Source organism: Papio anubis, unplaced genomic scaffold (genome assembly GCF_008728515.1).
Source record: "Papio anubis isolate 15944 unplaced genomic scaffold, Panubis1.0 scaffold591, whole genome shotgun sequence".
NCBI lineage: Eukaryota > Metazoa > Chordata > Mammalia > Primates > Cercopithecidae > Papio > Papio anubis.
Window position 1 is genome coordinate 1 of NW_022166129.1, and position 16,548 is coordinate 16,548.

The 16,548-nt window shown below is 42.1% G+C and overlaps 2 protein-coding genes across 3 annotated transcripts; one reads left to right on the forward strand and one right to left on the reverse strand.

Annotated features, from left to right (window-relative positions):
- Positions 1–6: 6 nt before the first annotated feature.
- LOC116273356 (spindle and kinetochore-associated protein 3) lies at positions 7–12,046 on the reverse strand. 2 transcript variants are annotated; one of them, XM_031662372.1, is made up of 4 exons: positions 11,743–12,046; positions 5,417–5,478; positions 5,136–5,301; positions 7–1,187 (listed from the first exon to the last, which is right to left on the reverse strand). In XM_031662372.1, exons 1-4 carry the CDS (start codon positions 11,843–11,845, stop codon positions 772–774), a joined length of 747 nt encoding a protein of 248 aa, XP_031518232.1. In that variant the 5' UTR covers positions 11,846–12,046; the 3' UTR covers positions 7–771. The 2 variants fall into 2 exon arrangements, with proteins under 2 accessions (XP_031518232.1, XP_031518233.1); XM_031662373.1 differs by lacking the exon at positions 11,743–12,046 and adding an exon at positions 6,327–6,416 and having other exon boundaries at positions 5,417–6,001.
- Positions 11,967–12,872, forward strand: LOC100998252 (ribosomal protein 63, mitochondrial). Its single transcript, XM_003913636.3, has 2 exons — positions 11,967–12,074; positions 12,269–12,872. Exon 2 carries the CDS (start codon positions 12,274–12,276, stop codon positions 12,580–12,582), a length of 309 nt encoding a protein of 102 aa, XP_003913685.1. The 5' UTR covers positions 11,967–12,074; positions 12,269–12,273; the 3' UTR covers positions 12,583–12,872.
- The last annotated feature ends 3,676 nt before the right edge of the window (positions 12,873–16,548 follow it).

The window sequence follows — 16,548 nt, forward strand, 5'->3', positions numbered from 1 at the left end:
CTCCCAAAGTGCTGGGATTACAGGCTTGAGCCACCGCGCCCGGCCAATAGTAACAGTTTTTAATGATAAGTATTGATCTTTAGACACTGCTTGGCTACTTTGATAAGTGGTACTTTCATTGTAACTCTCGCGGTTTTAATCACCATTTCCATGCTAATGGCTCCCAAATCTAGTTCAGCACTGACTTCTTCACTGAGCTTTAAACTGATATTAGAATGCCTAAGCATGAAGAGGCACAAACAATGTCAAAATCAACATGTAAACACATCACCTACCCCCCGTACTCCAGGTATTCTTCTCCTGTTCTCTCTAACATCATCCCAAGCAAGAAAACAGAAACTCGGGGTTTATCCTAGATCATCCTCTTTCCCCAAGTCTCCAGAGCAAATCAATCACAAGTTCTTAGTAATTTTACCCCTTTAATTTTATTCCCTCTTTTCTATCCCTACAAATACCATCTTTTTTTCAGGCCCTTATCACTTCTTCTATAGTCTCTCACCTGAAGAAACCGATGGCTCACACTTTATTGACAGTATTGGTGATTCGAGAAGATCTGTAATATAAAGTATCTGAAAACCTTACCACTAAAGAACTTATTGATGTAACCAAACACCACCTGTTCCCCTAAAACCTACTGAAATAAAATAAATAAATATCTGAAAACTTTTTAAAGGAAAAATGTTGTCTGAAACATTATATTTCTTCTGGAAAAAAATCAATAAATACAAAAGGTTTAGAAAGCTAGAGAAAATTGCCTTTTAACAGAGCTGCTTACCATTTATTATTCCTCACATTTTTAAGTCCCATTGTGTAATCTTCATTTAAACACATAGTATATTCAGAGATACCAAAGTGTTCTAATTTAGGAGTTACACACTCAAAATCATCCATTTTTAGTGCACATTTTGGAGTTTTTAGTACTTTTACTAGTGATGGCTTGCTAGGTGGAGTTACAATTACAAGCTCTTCCTTATAGTTGTTCACTGCCTGTGGAGGGTTTGGTGGAACTTGGGATACCATGTACCGCTCAAGTCCAAAATCTGAAAGTTGTGGGCTACGTGGAGACTTCTCAGAAATACAACTACTTGCAACAGGAGGATCAGAAAGATCATCTTTCACATCAGGCTTCTGAACATTTTCACAATTAGACAACTCTGGGTCAGAGTTAATGGCTTCTTGCTCGTGTACTAGGAGGAAAAATCAGAATATTCTGGTCAAACATCAAAACAGAAAATTTCATGTTTACAAAAACAACAGAAAACAGCTTATCTGAAATTTCCCAAATCAGCAAAAGTTCCGATTGTCTAAACATATTTATTTATTATTTATTGAGACAGGGTCTCGTTCTGCCACCCAGGCTGGAGTACAGAGGTGTGATCACAGCTCACTGCAGACTTGACCTCTTGGGCTCAAGTGATCGTCCCATCTCAGCCCCTGGGGTAGCTGGGACTGTAGGTGTGCCATCATGCTCAGCTAAGTTTTAAATTTTTTGTGGAGATGGGGTCTTATCATGTTGCCCAGGCTGGTGTCAAACTCCTGGGCTCAAATGATCCTCCTGCCTTGGCCCCCAGAATGATGGCATTTCAGGCATGAGCCACCACACTCAGCTGAAATGCTATTTCAATTGTCCCTTTAATAAAGTTCCGACATGTATCTCTTGTGCACCCATATCCCATTGTGATTATACATTAGAGGAGGAAAGCAAGTTAAAGTGTTACAAGATGAAAAATTAATATTCACAAATAAAAGTCCAATTTTCTTATATCCTTAATGTGATTTACTAGTTTTTCTTAATATTTTCTTTTTTTCTCTCATACTTTAGTGAGCATCAGAATATATTTTCTGTAGCTTTGACTGTTGCCCAGGCTGGAGTGCAGTGGCACTATCACAGATCCGGATGTAGGCAACAATGGGGGAGGGACCCAGGTTGGGGAGAACAATGAACAATTGTTCTGAGAAAAGGCTAATCACAAACAACCTGTAGGTACTTTTTTTTTTTTTTTAATTTTTGAGTCAGGGTCTCACTTTGTCCCCCAGGCTGGAGTGCAGTGGCAATCTCGGCTCACTGCAGTCTCAACTTCCAAAGCTGGGACTACAGGCATGCACCACCATGCCCAGCTAATTTTTTGTATTTTTGGTAGAGACAGGGTTTCACCATGTTGCCCAGACTGGTCTAGAACTCCTGAGCTCAAGTGATCCGCCCATCTCGGCCTCCCAATGTGCTGGGATTACACATGTGAGCCACCATGCCTGGTCACAACAACCCTGCTCTGTACCTAGCCCGCCTCCAGCATGACCCCATAAAACTTCCCTTCAGCCTCTGCCTCTTTGCAGACAGCCTCTTCTCTGCTGTACTGCCCACTGCAACCTTGCAATGTATTTTCATACTTTAATAAATCTGCCTTTCTCTACCTACCACTGTCTTGGTAAATTCCTTTACCACCAGTGACACTAGCCCCAGCTAGTCACACACACAACACTGGGCTCAGGTGATTCTCCTACCTCAGCCTCCCAGGCAGCTGGTACTACGGGCGTGTGCCACCATGCCCAGATAATTTTTTGTACTTTTTGTAGAGATAGGGTTTCGCCATGTTGCCCAGGCTGGTCTTGAACTCCTGGGCTCAAGTGATCCACCTGCCTCAGCCTCCCAAAGTGTTGGGATTATAGGCGTGAGCCACTGCACCTGGCCTGAAACTATAATTTAAAATTTCATGACAGTATGGAATCAACTGTGTTTCATATTTAACATAGAATATGATATTATTTTAGATTCATCACTTCCAGATGCCCAAGCTAAACAGCAAAGACTGCTATATAAAGATAAGTTTTTATCTTAAGTTAGTCTGGAACACCTATATCAAACACCTAGTTGAGAAAAATAATAGGGGAGCATTTCAAAGATATACAGTTTCTCAACCATTAATAGGTTATATACTTTTGTTTTTCTGAGATGGAGTCTTGCTCTGTCACCCAGGCTGGAGTGTGGTGGTGCAATCTCAGCTCACTGCAACCTTTGCCTCCTGGGTTCAAACAATTCTCCTACATGAGCCTAAGGAGTAGCTGGGATTACAGGCACACACCACCACACCCAGCTAATTTTTGTATTTTTAGTAGAGACAGGGTCTCACCATGTTGGCCAGGATGGTCTCGAACTCCTGACCTCAGGTGATCTGCCCGCCTTGGCCTCCCAAAGTGCTGGGATTACAGGCATGAACCACAGTGCCTGGCCGGTTATATACTTTCTTGTTTGTTTTGTTTGGTTTTAAAAGCCTTGAGTTTAAATCTCTGAAGTTTCATATTTTGATTTCATAGTTTTTGTTCCTTTGAAGAGATTCTGAGTCACTGAGTTGTTTTGGCATTATGCTTTCTGTAAATTTTGAGAAATGTTACAAGAGTTGCTAAAAACCTACTGATGTATTTATCACAGGACTGTCATTTAAGAGAGTAATAAATCATCATTATCAGTATTCCATAGGGAGATATTATTATCCCTATCTTATAAGTGAGGAAAAAGCAACTTACAGAAATTACCCAAGGTCACACATGTAATAACTGGTGGAGCCAGTATTTGAATCTATGGCTCTTTCACACCAAAGTCAACTAAATTCTATGATACCATGTGGGGGGGTGGTGGTGGTATGGGTTGTTTGTATGTAGGTAGGTAGGTAGGTATGTATGTATGTATGTATGTATTTTATTTATTGAGACAGGGTCTCGCTCTGTCATGCAGGTTGGAGTATAGTGGCGTGATAGTAGCTTACTGCGGCCCTTGAACTCCTGGGCTTAAGGGATCCCTTCTGCCTCAGCCTCCCAAATAACTAGGACTCCAAGTATGCACCATCATGCCCAACTAATTTTGTAAAACAATTTTTTGTAGAGACAAGAGTCTCATTATGTAGCCCTGGCCTCAAGTGATCCTCCTGCCTCAGTCTCCCACACTGCTGGAATAACAGGCATGAGCCACTGTGCCCGTCTCACATGGACTGTTTAACTTACCTGCCATACACATCCTCAATATATACTTGTTCAGCCGGGCGCGGTGGCTCAAGCCTGTAATCCCAGCACTTTGGGAGGCCGAGATGGGCGGATCACGAGGTCAGGAGATCGAGACCATCCTGACCTACACGGTGAAACCCCGTCTCTACTAAAAAATACAAAAAAAAAAAAAAACTAGCCGGGCGAGGTGGTGGGCACCTGTAGTCCCAGCTACTCGGGAGGCTGAGGCAGGAGAATGGCGTAAACCCGGGAGGCGGAGCTTGCAGTGAGCTGAGATCCAGTCACTGCACTCCAGCTTGGGCGACAGAGCGAGACTCCGTCTCAAAAAAAAAACAAAAAAAAACAAAAAAAAAAACTTGTTCAATTTAATAATAGAAATGAAGACACTGAAGTTAGTCATTCAGAGGTATGGGCATAACAATGGCAGTTAATAATTAACCTTGGGTGACTGACATGCTAGGCACTGCTCTAAGCAAACTTTATCTTATTTAATCCTTATACAATATCATGAGATAGATACACTAAATATTCCCACTTTACAAATGAGAAGCTAAGGCACAAGATTAAGTAACCTGACAAAGAAAATAATACAGCTATTAAGTGGTGGAATACAGATTTGAACTCAGGCATTTTGGCTCCAAATTCTAAACCACTATGATAGACTGCCCTTCATTAAAATTTTAGAACCAAAAAATGACTTTGTCAAATTTTTATAGCCAATATCTCTTTCTACAGAAGAGAAAACTGTGAACAAGAAAAATGAAATAACATGCCTTGAGGTCTCTCAGCTTTTATTGGCAGGGCTAACTAGAAACCACCTATCCCAAGTTACGAAGATTTATCTTGTAGTTTTTCATTTAATAGGCCATCTAGCCTAAATGTGCTAAATATAGCATTGTGCTAGCTTTCATTTGGCATTCTGGAAAGGAAAGCAAGGACTGTCTTTATATTGCACCCCTGATTAGCACTCCAAAAGCATACCACACAGTGAGAGTTGACTAAATGTTTATCAAATAAGCATCAGATAATGACAGAGCTAGAATTAAAAACCATGGCCAAGCCTACAGTTGTCTTAGTTAATCAGGCTGCCTTGTTTCTTCAATACTAAAACAAATGCTATAAAATGAAGTTATTCAAACCTGAATTTTTCTTGACACGTGGACTATATCCATACTTCTGGAAATACTCTCTTATTTTCATAATATCCATTGAATTTTTTTCCATTAGTACTTTTGTTGCCTTTATGAAATCAATGCCTTCTTGATTTTCCAATCTTGCTTTATCAAGAAGAATATTAACATCATCCTTTTATGAATAAAGAAAATACATTTTAATTTCTCTGACTTCTGACTAAATCTATTTAGGACAAAAAAATTACTCGCCACAGAAAAATCATAAATTAATATTGTAGGAATGATACCTTTAGAGTCTGAACTTCTGAATGAAGGTCATATAAAATTCTCATTGGATAATCTTCAAAGTCTTCAATATGAATATTGAAAGAAAAAAAGTCCAATAAGTGTAAGGAAAAGGAGGAAGAAAAAGTATACTTAGTATACAATCATATACCTTATAATGACATTTTGCTCAATGACAGATCACATATGACAGTGGTACCATAATACCATATTTTTTACTGTACCTTTTATATGTTTAGATACACAAATACTTACCATAATCTTACAGTTGCCTACAGTATTCAATGCAGTCGCATGCTATACAGGTTTGTGGTCTGGGAACAACAAGCTACACCATATAGCCTAGGTGTGCAGTAGGTCATATCATGTAAGTTTGTGTTACATATGCTCTATGATGTTTGCACAATAACAAAATTGCCTAACATTGCTCAGAACGCATCCCCATTAAGTAACATGACTGTATAACATACATACTGAAAAGCATACAAATCCTAAGTACGTAGCTTAATGAACTTTATCAAATGAGCATACCTGCATAACTGGCCCTCAGCTCAAGAAACAGAAGTAGAAACAGAGCCTTATTAGAACTCTAGGCCGGGCGCGGTGGCTCAAGCCTGTAATCCCAGCACTTTGGGAGGCCGAGACGGGCGGATCACGAGGTCAGGAGATCGAGACCATCCTGGCTAACACCGTGAAACCCCGTCTCTACTAAAAATACAAAAAAACTAGCCGGGCGAGGTGGCGGGCGCCTGTAGTCCCAGCTACTCGGGAGGCTGAGGCGGGAGAATGGCGTAAACCCGGGAGGCGGAGCTTGCAGTGAGCTGAGATCCGGCCACTGCACTCCAGCCCGGGCTACCGAGCAAGACTCCGCCTCAAAAAAAAACAAAGAAATAAAAACAAGATATGAAGAACCCCTAGAAACCCTCTTATAGCCTCTCCCTTCCCCACAAGGGTAAACTTTACCCTGATTTCTTTTTCTTTTTTTGAGACAGAGTTTTGCTCTTGTTGCCCAGGCTGGAGTGCAATGGTGCAATCTTGGCTCACTGCAACCTTTACCTCCTGGGTCCAGGCTATTCTCCTGCCTCAGTCTCCCAAGAAGCTGGGACTACAGGTGTGCGCCACCACGTCGGCTAGTTTTACATTTTTAGTAGAGACAGGGTCTCACCATGTTGGTCAGGCTGGTCTTGAACTCCTGACCTCAAGTGATCCACCCACCTCGGCCTCCCAAAGTGCTAGGATTAGAGGTGTGAGCCACGGCACCCGGCCACCTTACCCTGATTTCTAACACCACGAAGTAGTTTTACCACTTACGAATTTGATGTAATGGACTCATACAATACGCACTCTTTTGCGACTGGCTTCTTTCACTCAACTGTTACATTCTTCCAAGTTCAAATCTAATCCATGTTCATTACTGTGTAGTATTTCCACTGCATGATACCAGATTTATTTATTCTACTGTTGAAACACTTTGGATTGTGCCTAGTTTGGAACTATTATGAATACTCTTGCTTTGAACTTTCTAGAACATGTCTTTGGTACCAATGTATTCATATTTCTGTATGTTAAGAGACTTAGAACAAGTGCTGGATTACATGTTACGCATATGTTCAACTTCAGTAAATACTGCTAGTTTTCCAACGTAATTTTTACAGTTTGCACTCCCACCAGCAGTGCATAAGAAGTGCATTTGTTCCACATCTTTCCAAACACTTGGTAATTTTCTCTTTTTCATTTTAGCTACACTGGTGGGTATGCAACTATACTACATTGAGACTTAATTTTCATTTCTTTGATTACTAATGAAATTAATGTCTTTTCACATTCCTAATGGCCATCTGAAGACAATTTTTTTTTTTTTTTTTTTCTGAGATGGAGTCTCACTCTGTTGCTCAGGCTGGAGTGCAGTAGCTGATCTCAGGTCACTGCAACCTCCACCTCTGGGGTTCAAGTGATTCTCCCACCTCAGCCTCTTGAGTAGCTGGGATTACAGGCGCCCACTACTATGCCCAGTTAATTTTTAGTAGAGACGAGGTTTCACTACATTGGCTAGGCTGGTCTTGAACTCCTAACCTCGGGTGATCCACCCACCTCGGCCTCCCAAAATGCTGGGATTACAGGTGTGAGCCCCTGTGCACAGCCAAATCTTTTATTTTATTTTTTTCTGGGACGGTGTCTTGCTCTGTCGAGGAGGCTGGAGTGCAGTAGCATGATCTCGGCTCACTGCAAGCTCTGCCTCCCAGGTTCATGCCATTCTCCTACCTCAGCCTCCCGAGTAGCTGGGACTACAGGCGTCCACCACCACGCCCGGCTAATTTTTTGTATTTTTAGTAGAGACGGGGTTTCACCGTGTTAGCCAGGATGGTCTCGATCTCCCGACCTTGCGATCCGCCCGTCTTGGCCTCCTAAAGTGTTGGGATTACAGGCGTGAGCCACTGCGCCCGGCCCAAATCTTCTAATTTTAAGGCAGTCCTACTTATCCATTTTTTCCCTTATGACAAGCACTTTTTGGTTTCTATTTTTTAAATATTTGCCAATGACAAGATATGTGTCTCTCTCACATTTTCTTGTAAGAGCTTTATGGTTTTAACTTTTGCATTTAGAGCTACACCCATCTGGAATTGATTTCTGTATACAGCATGTCATAAGAATCAAGATCCACTCTTTTTCTCCATATGGATATTCAATTGACCTGGCACAACTTACTGAAAAGGCATCCTTTACCCACTGCATGTCACCTTTGTCATTAATCAGTGGGTGTTACATATGACGTAAAAGTAGTTTTTTCGTTTAACTTTTTTGAGACAGGTTCTCACTCTGTCACCCAAGCTGGAGTACAGCGGTGCAGTCATGGCTCACTGCAGCCTTGACTTCCTGGACTCAAGCAATCCTCGCACCTCAGATTCCCAAGTAGCTGGGGACTACAGGTATGCACCACCCCACCCAGCTAATTTAAAAGAAGTGGAGTTATTTTTTGTTTCTTTTTTGAGACAGAGTCTCACTGTCACCCAGGCTGGAGTGCAGTGCCCTCATCTCAGCTCACTGCAACTGCCGCCTCCCAGGTTCAAGTGATTCTCGTGCCTCAGCACTGCCCCCACCCAGTAGCTGGGATTACAGGTGTGTACCATCACATCCGGCTAATTTTTGTATTTTTAGTAGAGAGGGGATTTCACCATGTTGGCCAGGCTAGTCTCAAACTTCTGGCCTCAAGTGATCTGCTCACCTCAGCCCCGCAAAGTGCTGGGATTACAGGCCTGAGCCACCACACCAGGCCTAAAAGTAGTAAAATAATTATATTTCCCTTTTCTAAAACACATCTCCCTTGAAGGTCTCCTTCTTCTTCCACCTGTTAAAAGTTGACCAGTTTTCATTAGGGAAATGCAAGTCAAAACCACAATGAGATTCCACTTCATACTCACTAGAATAAGTACAGCAAAAAAGATATTAATAAACATTGGTGAGGGTGTGGAGAAATTGTAACCCTTATTCATTGCTAGCGCAAATGTAAAATGATGCAGACACTTTGGAAAAACAATCTGGCAAGTCCTCAAGAAGTTAAACTATATGACCCAGCAATTTCACCTCTAGATATATGCTCAAGAGAATTAAAAACACATTAACACAAAAACTGACATGTGAATATTTACAGTAGCATTATTCATAATAGCCAAAAAGTAGAAACAACTCAAATGTCTATCAGCTAGTGAATAACGAAAATGTAGTAGGACCATACAATGGAATATACTCAGCAATAAAATGGAATGAAGTGATGACACATGCGACAACATAGAGAAACACTGAGACATTACACTAAGTGAAATAAGTTAGTCACAAGACTATAAATTCTATAATTCCATTTATATGAAATGTCCAGAATAGACAAATCTATAGAGACAGAAAGTGGATTCATGGTTGCTTAAAGCTGGTGTGGTGGATGTGGTAAAGGGGAGTGACCGTTAAGGGGCACAGGGATCTCTTCTAGGAGTGATGAAAATCTAAACTTTTTGTTGTGATAATTGCACAACTCTGAATATCTTAATAACCACTAAATTGTATCCTTTAAATGGTTTTATGGCATGTGAATTATATCTCAAAGATATTTAGAAGTCAACCAACTGAATTATTCATCATTGTGATCATAAAAGGCGAGATTGTTTGTGACCATTGTCTCTAATTACAATTCCACATTTTCTAAAACGCATATGGGACAGGAATTGAATGATTATTCCAAGTTTTCCTTGTAAACACAGAAGAAAATGCAGATTATGCAGAGTCAATATGTTGGTAGGAAAATAAATTAGGATGAGCTTTATGGAAAGTCTCTCTCTCTCACATATATATATGAGAAATTTTATATATACATAAAATGTATATAAATATACATAAAAATAAACAAATATAAATATATATTAAAATATACAATATATGCAAAATATATGTAAAATATATAAATACATAAAAAATATAAATATATTATATAGCTATCTTATATAAATACATGTAAATATATGTGATATATAAATATACAAATATATAAAAAAATATATATTATATATAAAATAAATATATAAAATATATAAATATATAATATATATAAAAATATAAATATATAAAATGTATAAATATATAAAATATATTAAAATGGAGATTTTATACATTTTATATATAGATTATATATATATATGTATATTTTATATATATATAAAATCTCCAGGCTGGGCCCGGTGGCTCACATCTGTAATCCCAGCACTTTCGGAGGCTGAAGCGGATCACTTGAGGTCAGGAGTTTCAGACCAGCCTGGCCAACATGGTCAAACCCTATCTCTACTAAAAACACAAAAATTAGCTGGGCGTGGTGGCGTGAGTCAGTAATCCTAGCTACTTGGGAGGCTGACGCAGGAGAATCGCTTGAACCTGGGAGGCGGAAGTTGGAGGAGTCGAGATCGTGCCACTGTACTCTAGCCTGGGCAACAGCGAGACTCCAACAAAAAAAAAAAAAAAAAAAAAGAAAAAGCATCCAAAAATGTCAATGCAATTTTGTGTCTATTATAGTACTATCACAAAATCAAATAAAAACAAAAAAGCCCTAAAATAAGAATGGTAGAAAAGCTACTAAAATATTAATAGTGGTGTGGCATGACCCATGGATCCGGGGTATTTATTTTCTTTCTACTTTTCCATAGCTTAAATTTCCTACAATGCACATATGTTGATTTTACAGTCACAGAAATAGACATTTTTTCTTTTTCCTTTTTTTTTGTTTTTTGTTTTTTTTGAGACAGAGTCTCGCTCTGTCGCCCAGGCTGGAGTGGAGTGGCGCGATCTCGGCTCACTGCAAGCTCCGCCTCCCGGGTTCCCGCCATTCTCCTGCCTCAGCCTCCCGAGTAGCTGGGGGCTAATTTTTTTTGTGTTTTCAGTAGAGACGGGGTTTCACCGTGTCAGCCAGGATGGTCTCGATCTCTTGACCTCGTGATCCGCCCGCCTCGGCCTCCCAAAGTGCTGGGATTACAAGCATGAGCCACCGTGCCCGGCAGAAATAGGCATTTTCAAGTGACTGGAGATCATTCATTACATAATTAAAGTAAAAGTCTGCAGGGTGTAATATTTTAAAGCACATTACAATTATGACATTTATGAAATAATTCCAAAATCTGAACTACTTTTTCAACAATTTAAAAAATCTCCAATAAAAAGGGGAATGGTGAATTTTGCTTTATTTATACACATTTTTTTAAAACCCCAGCACTGTCGAGTACTAGTGTTTGTGTTGGTAATACGGTTTAGTGGAAAAAACACAGAGGTTTACTGCAACTGTTGACCACCTGGGTGAGAAAAAAGTCACTATATGTGTAAAGTATCGTGTAAAGAACAACGTTAAATAGCTTGATTCTAAGAGAATCTGTTTAGGTTTACATGGTATTTTATTGACAAGCACATATATTGTATGAGACGAAAGCATATCACGTATAAATTAGTATATGTATTATGAGCTCAAACTGTCAACTTAGGTTCTTATTCTTAAGCGCTGCTCTCTGTTCACAACATAAATAGTGCTACTTTCATTATCTCAGGAGAGCCTTGGGGTTGTACATGGGACTAAAAGGGACACGCGATAAGAGTTCCTAGGAATAAACCATAAACAGGCCCGGGAGCTACGCTAACGCCAAACGCCGAGCATGGAGACACTCAGCACCCACTCCGCACCTTGGAGGCGGCCGTCCACGCCGTCAGTGCCTGGCGGTTTCCGCGGGCCGCACCCTCCACTCGCCACGCCCCTCCTCCCGCGGCGCACCCCGCGCACCGGGCCCCGGCAGCCCGCCTCACGCACCGCTTTCCTCTCCGTCCAGCGCTCGCTGCAGCCGGGCCGTCTCGCAGTCCAGCGTGCTGGCCAGAGACCGCAGCTTCCCACAGAAGCTCCGGATAGGGTCCATGCTGAGCACACCCGGGAAGGACTCCAGGCGTACGCGGACAACACCCCTCAGCTCACAGCCTCCCGCCACTAGTTTGAATCGGCGCCGGACGCGTCCTCGGCTCTGCGCAGACGCAGTCCTCTCTCGCGAGAGCTGAAGTCTCTCGCCGAGGCGCCAGGAGACCCCGCGAGACAGGTGCGCTTACGCTGCAGCGTCTGCCGGCAGCCGCGGAGTCCTGTGGAACCGACCGGTGAGTACCTGGGAGAATTCAGTCCTGTAGGAAGCGCCTTGTTCGCCTGCTGGCCTTAGCTGGGCTCCCCGCTTCTCTGGAGGGGAGGCGGTGCGGGAACTCCCGTAGGCGTGAGCTGGAGGGCGCGCCCGCTGCTCTCTCCAGGTCAGGCCGCGCCTGTTCGCGTCCGCAAAGCCCGTCCCTCTCTTCCGCAGGCACCATGTTCCTGACTGCGCTCCTCTGCCGCAACCGCATTCCCGGCCGTCAGTGGATCGGGAAGCACCGGCGGCCGCGGTTCGTGTCGTTGCGCGCCAAGCAGAACATGATCCGCCGCCTGGAGATCGAGGCGGAGAACCACTACTGGCTGAGCATGCCCTACATGACCCGGGAGCAGGAGCGCGGCCACGCCGCGGTGCGCAGGAGGGAGGCCTTCGAGGCCTTAAAGGCGGCCGCCACCTCCAAGTTCCCCCCGCATAGATTCATTGCGGACCAGCTCGACCATCTCAATGTCACCAAGAAATGGTCCTAACCCTGAGTCGTCACCCTTGGATTTTATGGATCACGGGGCTGCCCTTCTTTACCTGGTTCTGGAACTGAAAAACTGTAGCTACTGTGAAAATGAGCCTTTGGACCAGTGTGTATTAAAACAAACAAACATGAATAGTCTGCATATAGAATATCTAGGGCTCTAAACCCTCCAATACTTAAAAGTGTAATCGCTGTCCTGTCGTTTCTTTAGCCTGATAGGAAGATAGGGATTTCCTCAGTCACATGATATTTTGAAGGAAAGCTGCAATAAAGCCACAGACTATGATTTGAGGTCTTTGCTTAAGTGTGAGATACTTGATGGGGGTTTATCATGCAACATTAGTTTGCTTACCTTAAGAATTGCCCAAAAATAAAAGGAAATATGAGCTTTTTAGTTAAACATACTCCCACAAACATTTTCTGGGATTTTACTACTAAAAGTGGACATTTAAGCGAAGTCAAAGAGGCCGGGTGGGGTGGCTCACGCCTGTAATCCCAACACTTTGGGAGGCCAAGGCGGGCGGATCACTTGAGGTCAGGAGTTCAAGACCAGCCTGGCCAAGGTGGTAAAACCCTGTCTCTACTAATACAAAAAAAAAATTAGCTGGGCATGTTGGTGCAGGCTTGTAATCCCAGCTACTCGGGAGGCTGAGTTGGGAAGATCGCCTGAATGAACCTCATGCCTCAGAGGCAGAGGTTGCAGTGAGGTGGAGGTTGCAGTGAGCCAAGATCATGCTAGTGCACTCCAGCCTGGGAGACTGCATCTGAAAAAAAGAAAATAAACGAAGTAAAGATATTTATCAGAACTGTTACAGGAAGGTGTATTTTGTAGCTATTTAAGGCAGGGTGCTGTAGTGCCTGCATGTAGTCCCAGGTATTCGGGAAGATTGCTTGAGTCCAGCTTGGGCAACATTGCGAGACCCTATCTAAAATATAATAATAATAATAATAATATATGGCCAGTCGGGTGGCTCACGCTTGTAATCCCAGCAGTTTGGGAGGCTGAGGCGGGCAGATCACTTGAGGCCAGGAGTTCAAGACAGGCCCAGCCAACATGGTAAAACCCTGTCTCTACTGAAAATACGCAAAATTAGCCGGATGTGGTGGCGAGGCCTGAGAATTACTTGAACCCGGGAGGTGGAGGTTGCAGTGAGACAAGATTGTGCCATTGCACCCCAGCCTGGGTGACAGAGCGAGACACTGTCTCAAAAAGTAAATTCATAAGTGATTATAATAATATCTCTGAGCTTTTCATACCTGGAAATAGTGGCAGCTGATACTGTTGAGGAGAAAGGTGGAGAAAGATTGCCAGGGGGACCTGCTTAAGCGTTACTACTACTATTACTCTAGTCTATGTATGAGTCAGAAACCTTGGAATTTGGAATTTGTAAAATGGTAATGGTTAACTTGAATCTCAGAGGACAGTTGAGAAGCAAAAGGATGCCAAAATAAAACCACAAGTATGAAGAAATTAAAGGCAACAAACGAGAAGATAGGCATTGTAATGTACAATTATCATCTTTAAGTTTTGAAATAATCTTGTAAAATAGATATCCCCACACTACAGATGTGAAACTGAAGCTCAGAAATGTCAGCAACTTCCCATAAACAGTAAATGTATAACATAGGACTAAGCTTACTAAAGACCATGCTTGTTTTAACATAGCACTCTGGGTGCTGCAAATAAAATACAGCCATTGGCCAAGGCAGTGTCATTGAAACATGTAACTTTTCTCTTTGAAAACCTATAACTGTTAGCATCATAGCCATCATAGTCCTTGATCTTTTTTGTCAACAGAGGCTAATTGGCCACCCAGAGATGTTCATAATTACACATGTAACAAAACATCAATGCCAACCTGGGCGTTATGCACAGTCCCTGTCTGATACCTGTAATAGAGGTCCTGGGGCTCTGTTTTATCCAATTGTTGACTGAGGGAAAGTGCCATTTCTCAACCTTGCCTGAGTAGGCAGGAAAAGTTTCATAAGAAGTGATCCTTGAACAGATTCATAGTTTGCCTGGCCAGCAAGTGGGTGGCAGGAATTATAGGCAGAGGGAACGATCTTGTGATTGTTTAAGAAGTTGATAGTATTTTAGTATTGTTACAGGGTAGGATATTTGAGAATGGGGAAGAAAAGAGAGAAAAGGCTGAAGAAGTAGGCAGGAACTAGAACACAAAAGGTCTTGCATGACACTATAAGAAGTGTAGCTTTTATAAAAACGTATCAGCAATGTGGAGCCATTGAAAATTCTTAATTAGTGGAATAATGAAAAACACGATGAAGCCACGCATGGTGGTGCACCTGTAATCCTACCTAATTGGGAGGCCTAGGCAGGAAGATTGCTTGAGCCCAGGAGTTTGAGGCTGCAGTGAACTGTGACTGTACCATCGCACTGCAGCCTGGGCAACAGAACAAGATCCCATCTCTTTAAAAAGGAAAGAAAGAAAAAAAAGAAATGCATTGGTAATGGTACCAAAACAGATGTATAGACCAATGGAACAGAACAGAGGCCTCAGAAATAATGTCACACGTCTACAACCATCTGATCTTTGACAAACCTGACAAAAACAAGCAGTAGGGAGAGGATTCCCTATTTAATAAATGGTGTTGGGAAAACTGGCTAGCTGTGTTCAGAAAACTGGACCCCTTCCTTACATCTTACACAAAAATTAACTCAAGATGGATTAAAGGCTGGGCACGGTGGCTCACGCCTGTAATCCCAGCACTTTGGGAGGCCGAGGCAGGCAGATCACAGGGTCAGGAGATTGAGACCATCCTGGCTAACACAGTAAAACCCTGTCTCTACTAAAAATACAAAAAAATTAGCTGGTTGTGGTGGCGGGCACCTGTAGTGCCAGCTACTCAGGAGGCTGAGGCAGGAGAATGGCATGAACCTGGAAGGCAGAGCTTGCAGTGAACCAAGATCGCGCCACTACACTCCAACTCCAGCCTGGGCGACAGAGCGAGACTCCATCTCAAAAAAAAAAAAGAAAAAAAAAAAAAGATGGATTAAGGACTTAAATGTAAGACCTAAAACCATAAAAATTCTAGAAGAAAACCTAGGCAATACCATTCAGGATACAGGCATAGGCAAAGACTTTATGACTAAAACACCAAAAGCAATGGCAACAAAAGCCAAAATTGACATATGGGATCTAATTAAACTAGTGAGCTTCTGCACAGCAAAAGAAACTGTCATCAGCGTGAACAGGCAACCTACAGAATGGGAGAAAATTTTTACAATCTATCCATCTGACAAAGGGCTAATATCCAGAATCTACAAGGAACTTACACAAATTTACAAGAAAAAAAGAAACCCCATCAAAAAGTGGGTGAAGGATATGAACAGACACTTCTCAAAATAAGACATTTATGCAGCCAAGAAACATAAGAAAAAAACAAGCTCATCATCACTGGTCATTAGAGAAATGCCAGTCAAAACCACAATGAGATACCATCTCAAGCCAGTTAGAATGGCGATCATTAAGAAGTCAGCAAACAACAGATGCTGGAGAGGATGTGGAGAAATAGGAAGTCTTTTACACTGTTGGTGGGAGTGTAAATTAGCTTAACTATTGTGGAAGACAGTGTGGCGATTCCTCAAGGATCTAGAACCAGAAATACCATTTGACCCAGCAATCCAGTTACTGGGTATATACCCAAAGGATTATAAATCATTCTACTATAAAGACACATGCACATGTATGGTTATTGCAGCACTATTCACAATCGCAAAGACTTGGAACCCACCCAAGTGTCCATCAGTGATAGACTGGATAAAGGAGATGTGGCACATATATACCATGGAATACTATGCAGCCATGAAAAGGATGAGTTCATATCCTTTGCAGGGACATGGATGAAGCTGGAAACCATCATTCTCAGCAAACTAACACAGGAACAGTAAACCAAACACCACATATTCTCACTTGTAAGTGGGAGTTGAACGATGAGAACACATGAA

Excerpts from the sequence above, each read along its gene's own strand:
- LOC116273356 (XM_031662372.1), bottom strand. The coding sequence starts at position 11,845 with ATGGACCCTATCCGGAGCTTCTGTGGGAAGCTGCGGTCTCTGGCCAGC. Across the intron at positions 5,479-11,742 it reads GCTGGACGGAGAGGAAAGCG|ACTTTGAAGATTATCCAATG; the intron begins GTGCGTGAGGCG and ends TTCATATTGAAG. Across the intron at positions 5,302-5,416 it reads CAGAAGTTCAGACTCTAAAG|GATGATGTTAATATTCTTCT; the intron begins GTATCATTCCTA and ends TATTCATAAAAG.
- LOC100998252 (XM_003913636.3), top strand. The coding sequence starts at position 12,274 with ATGTTCCTGACTGCGCTCCTCTGCCGCAACCGCATTCCCGGCCGTCAG.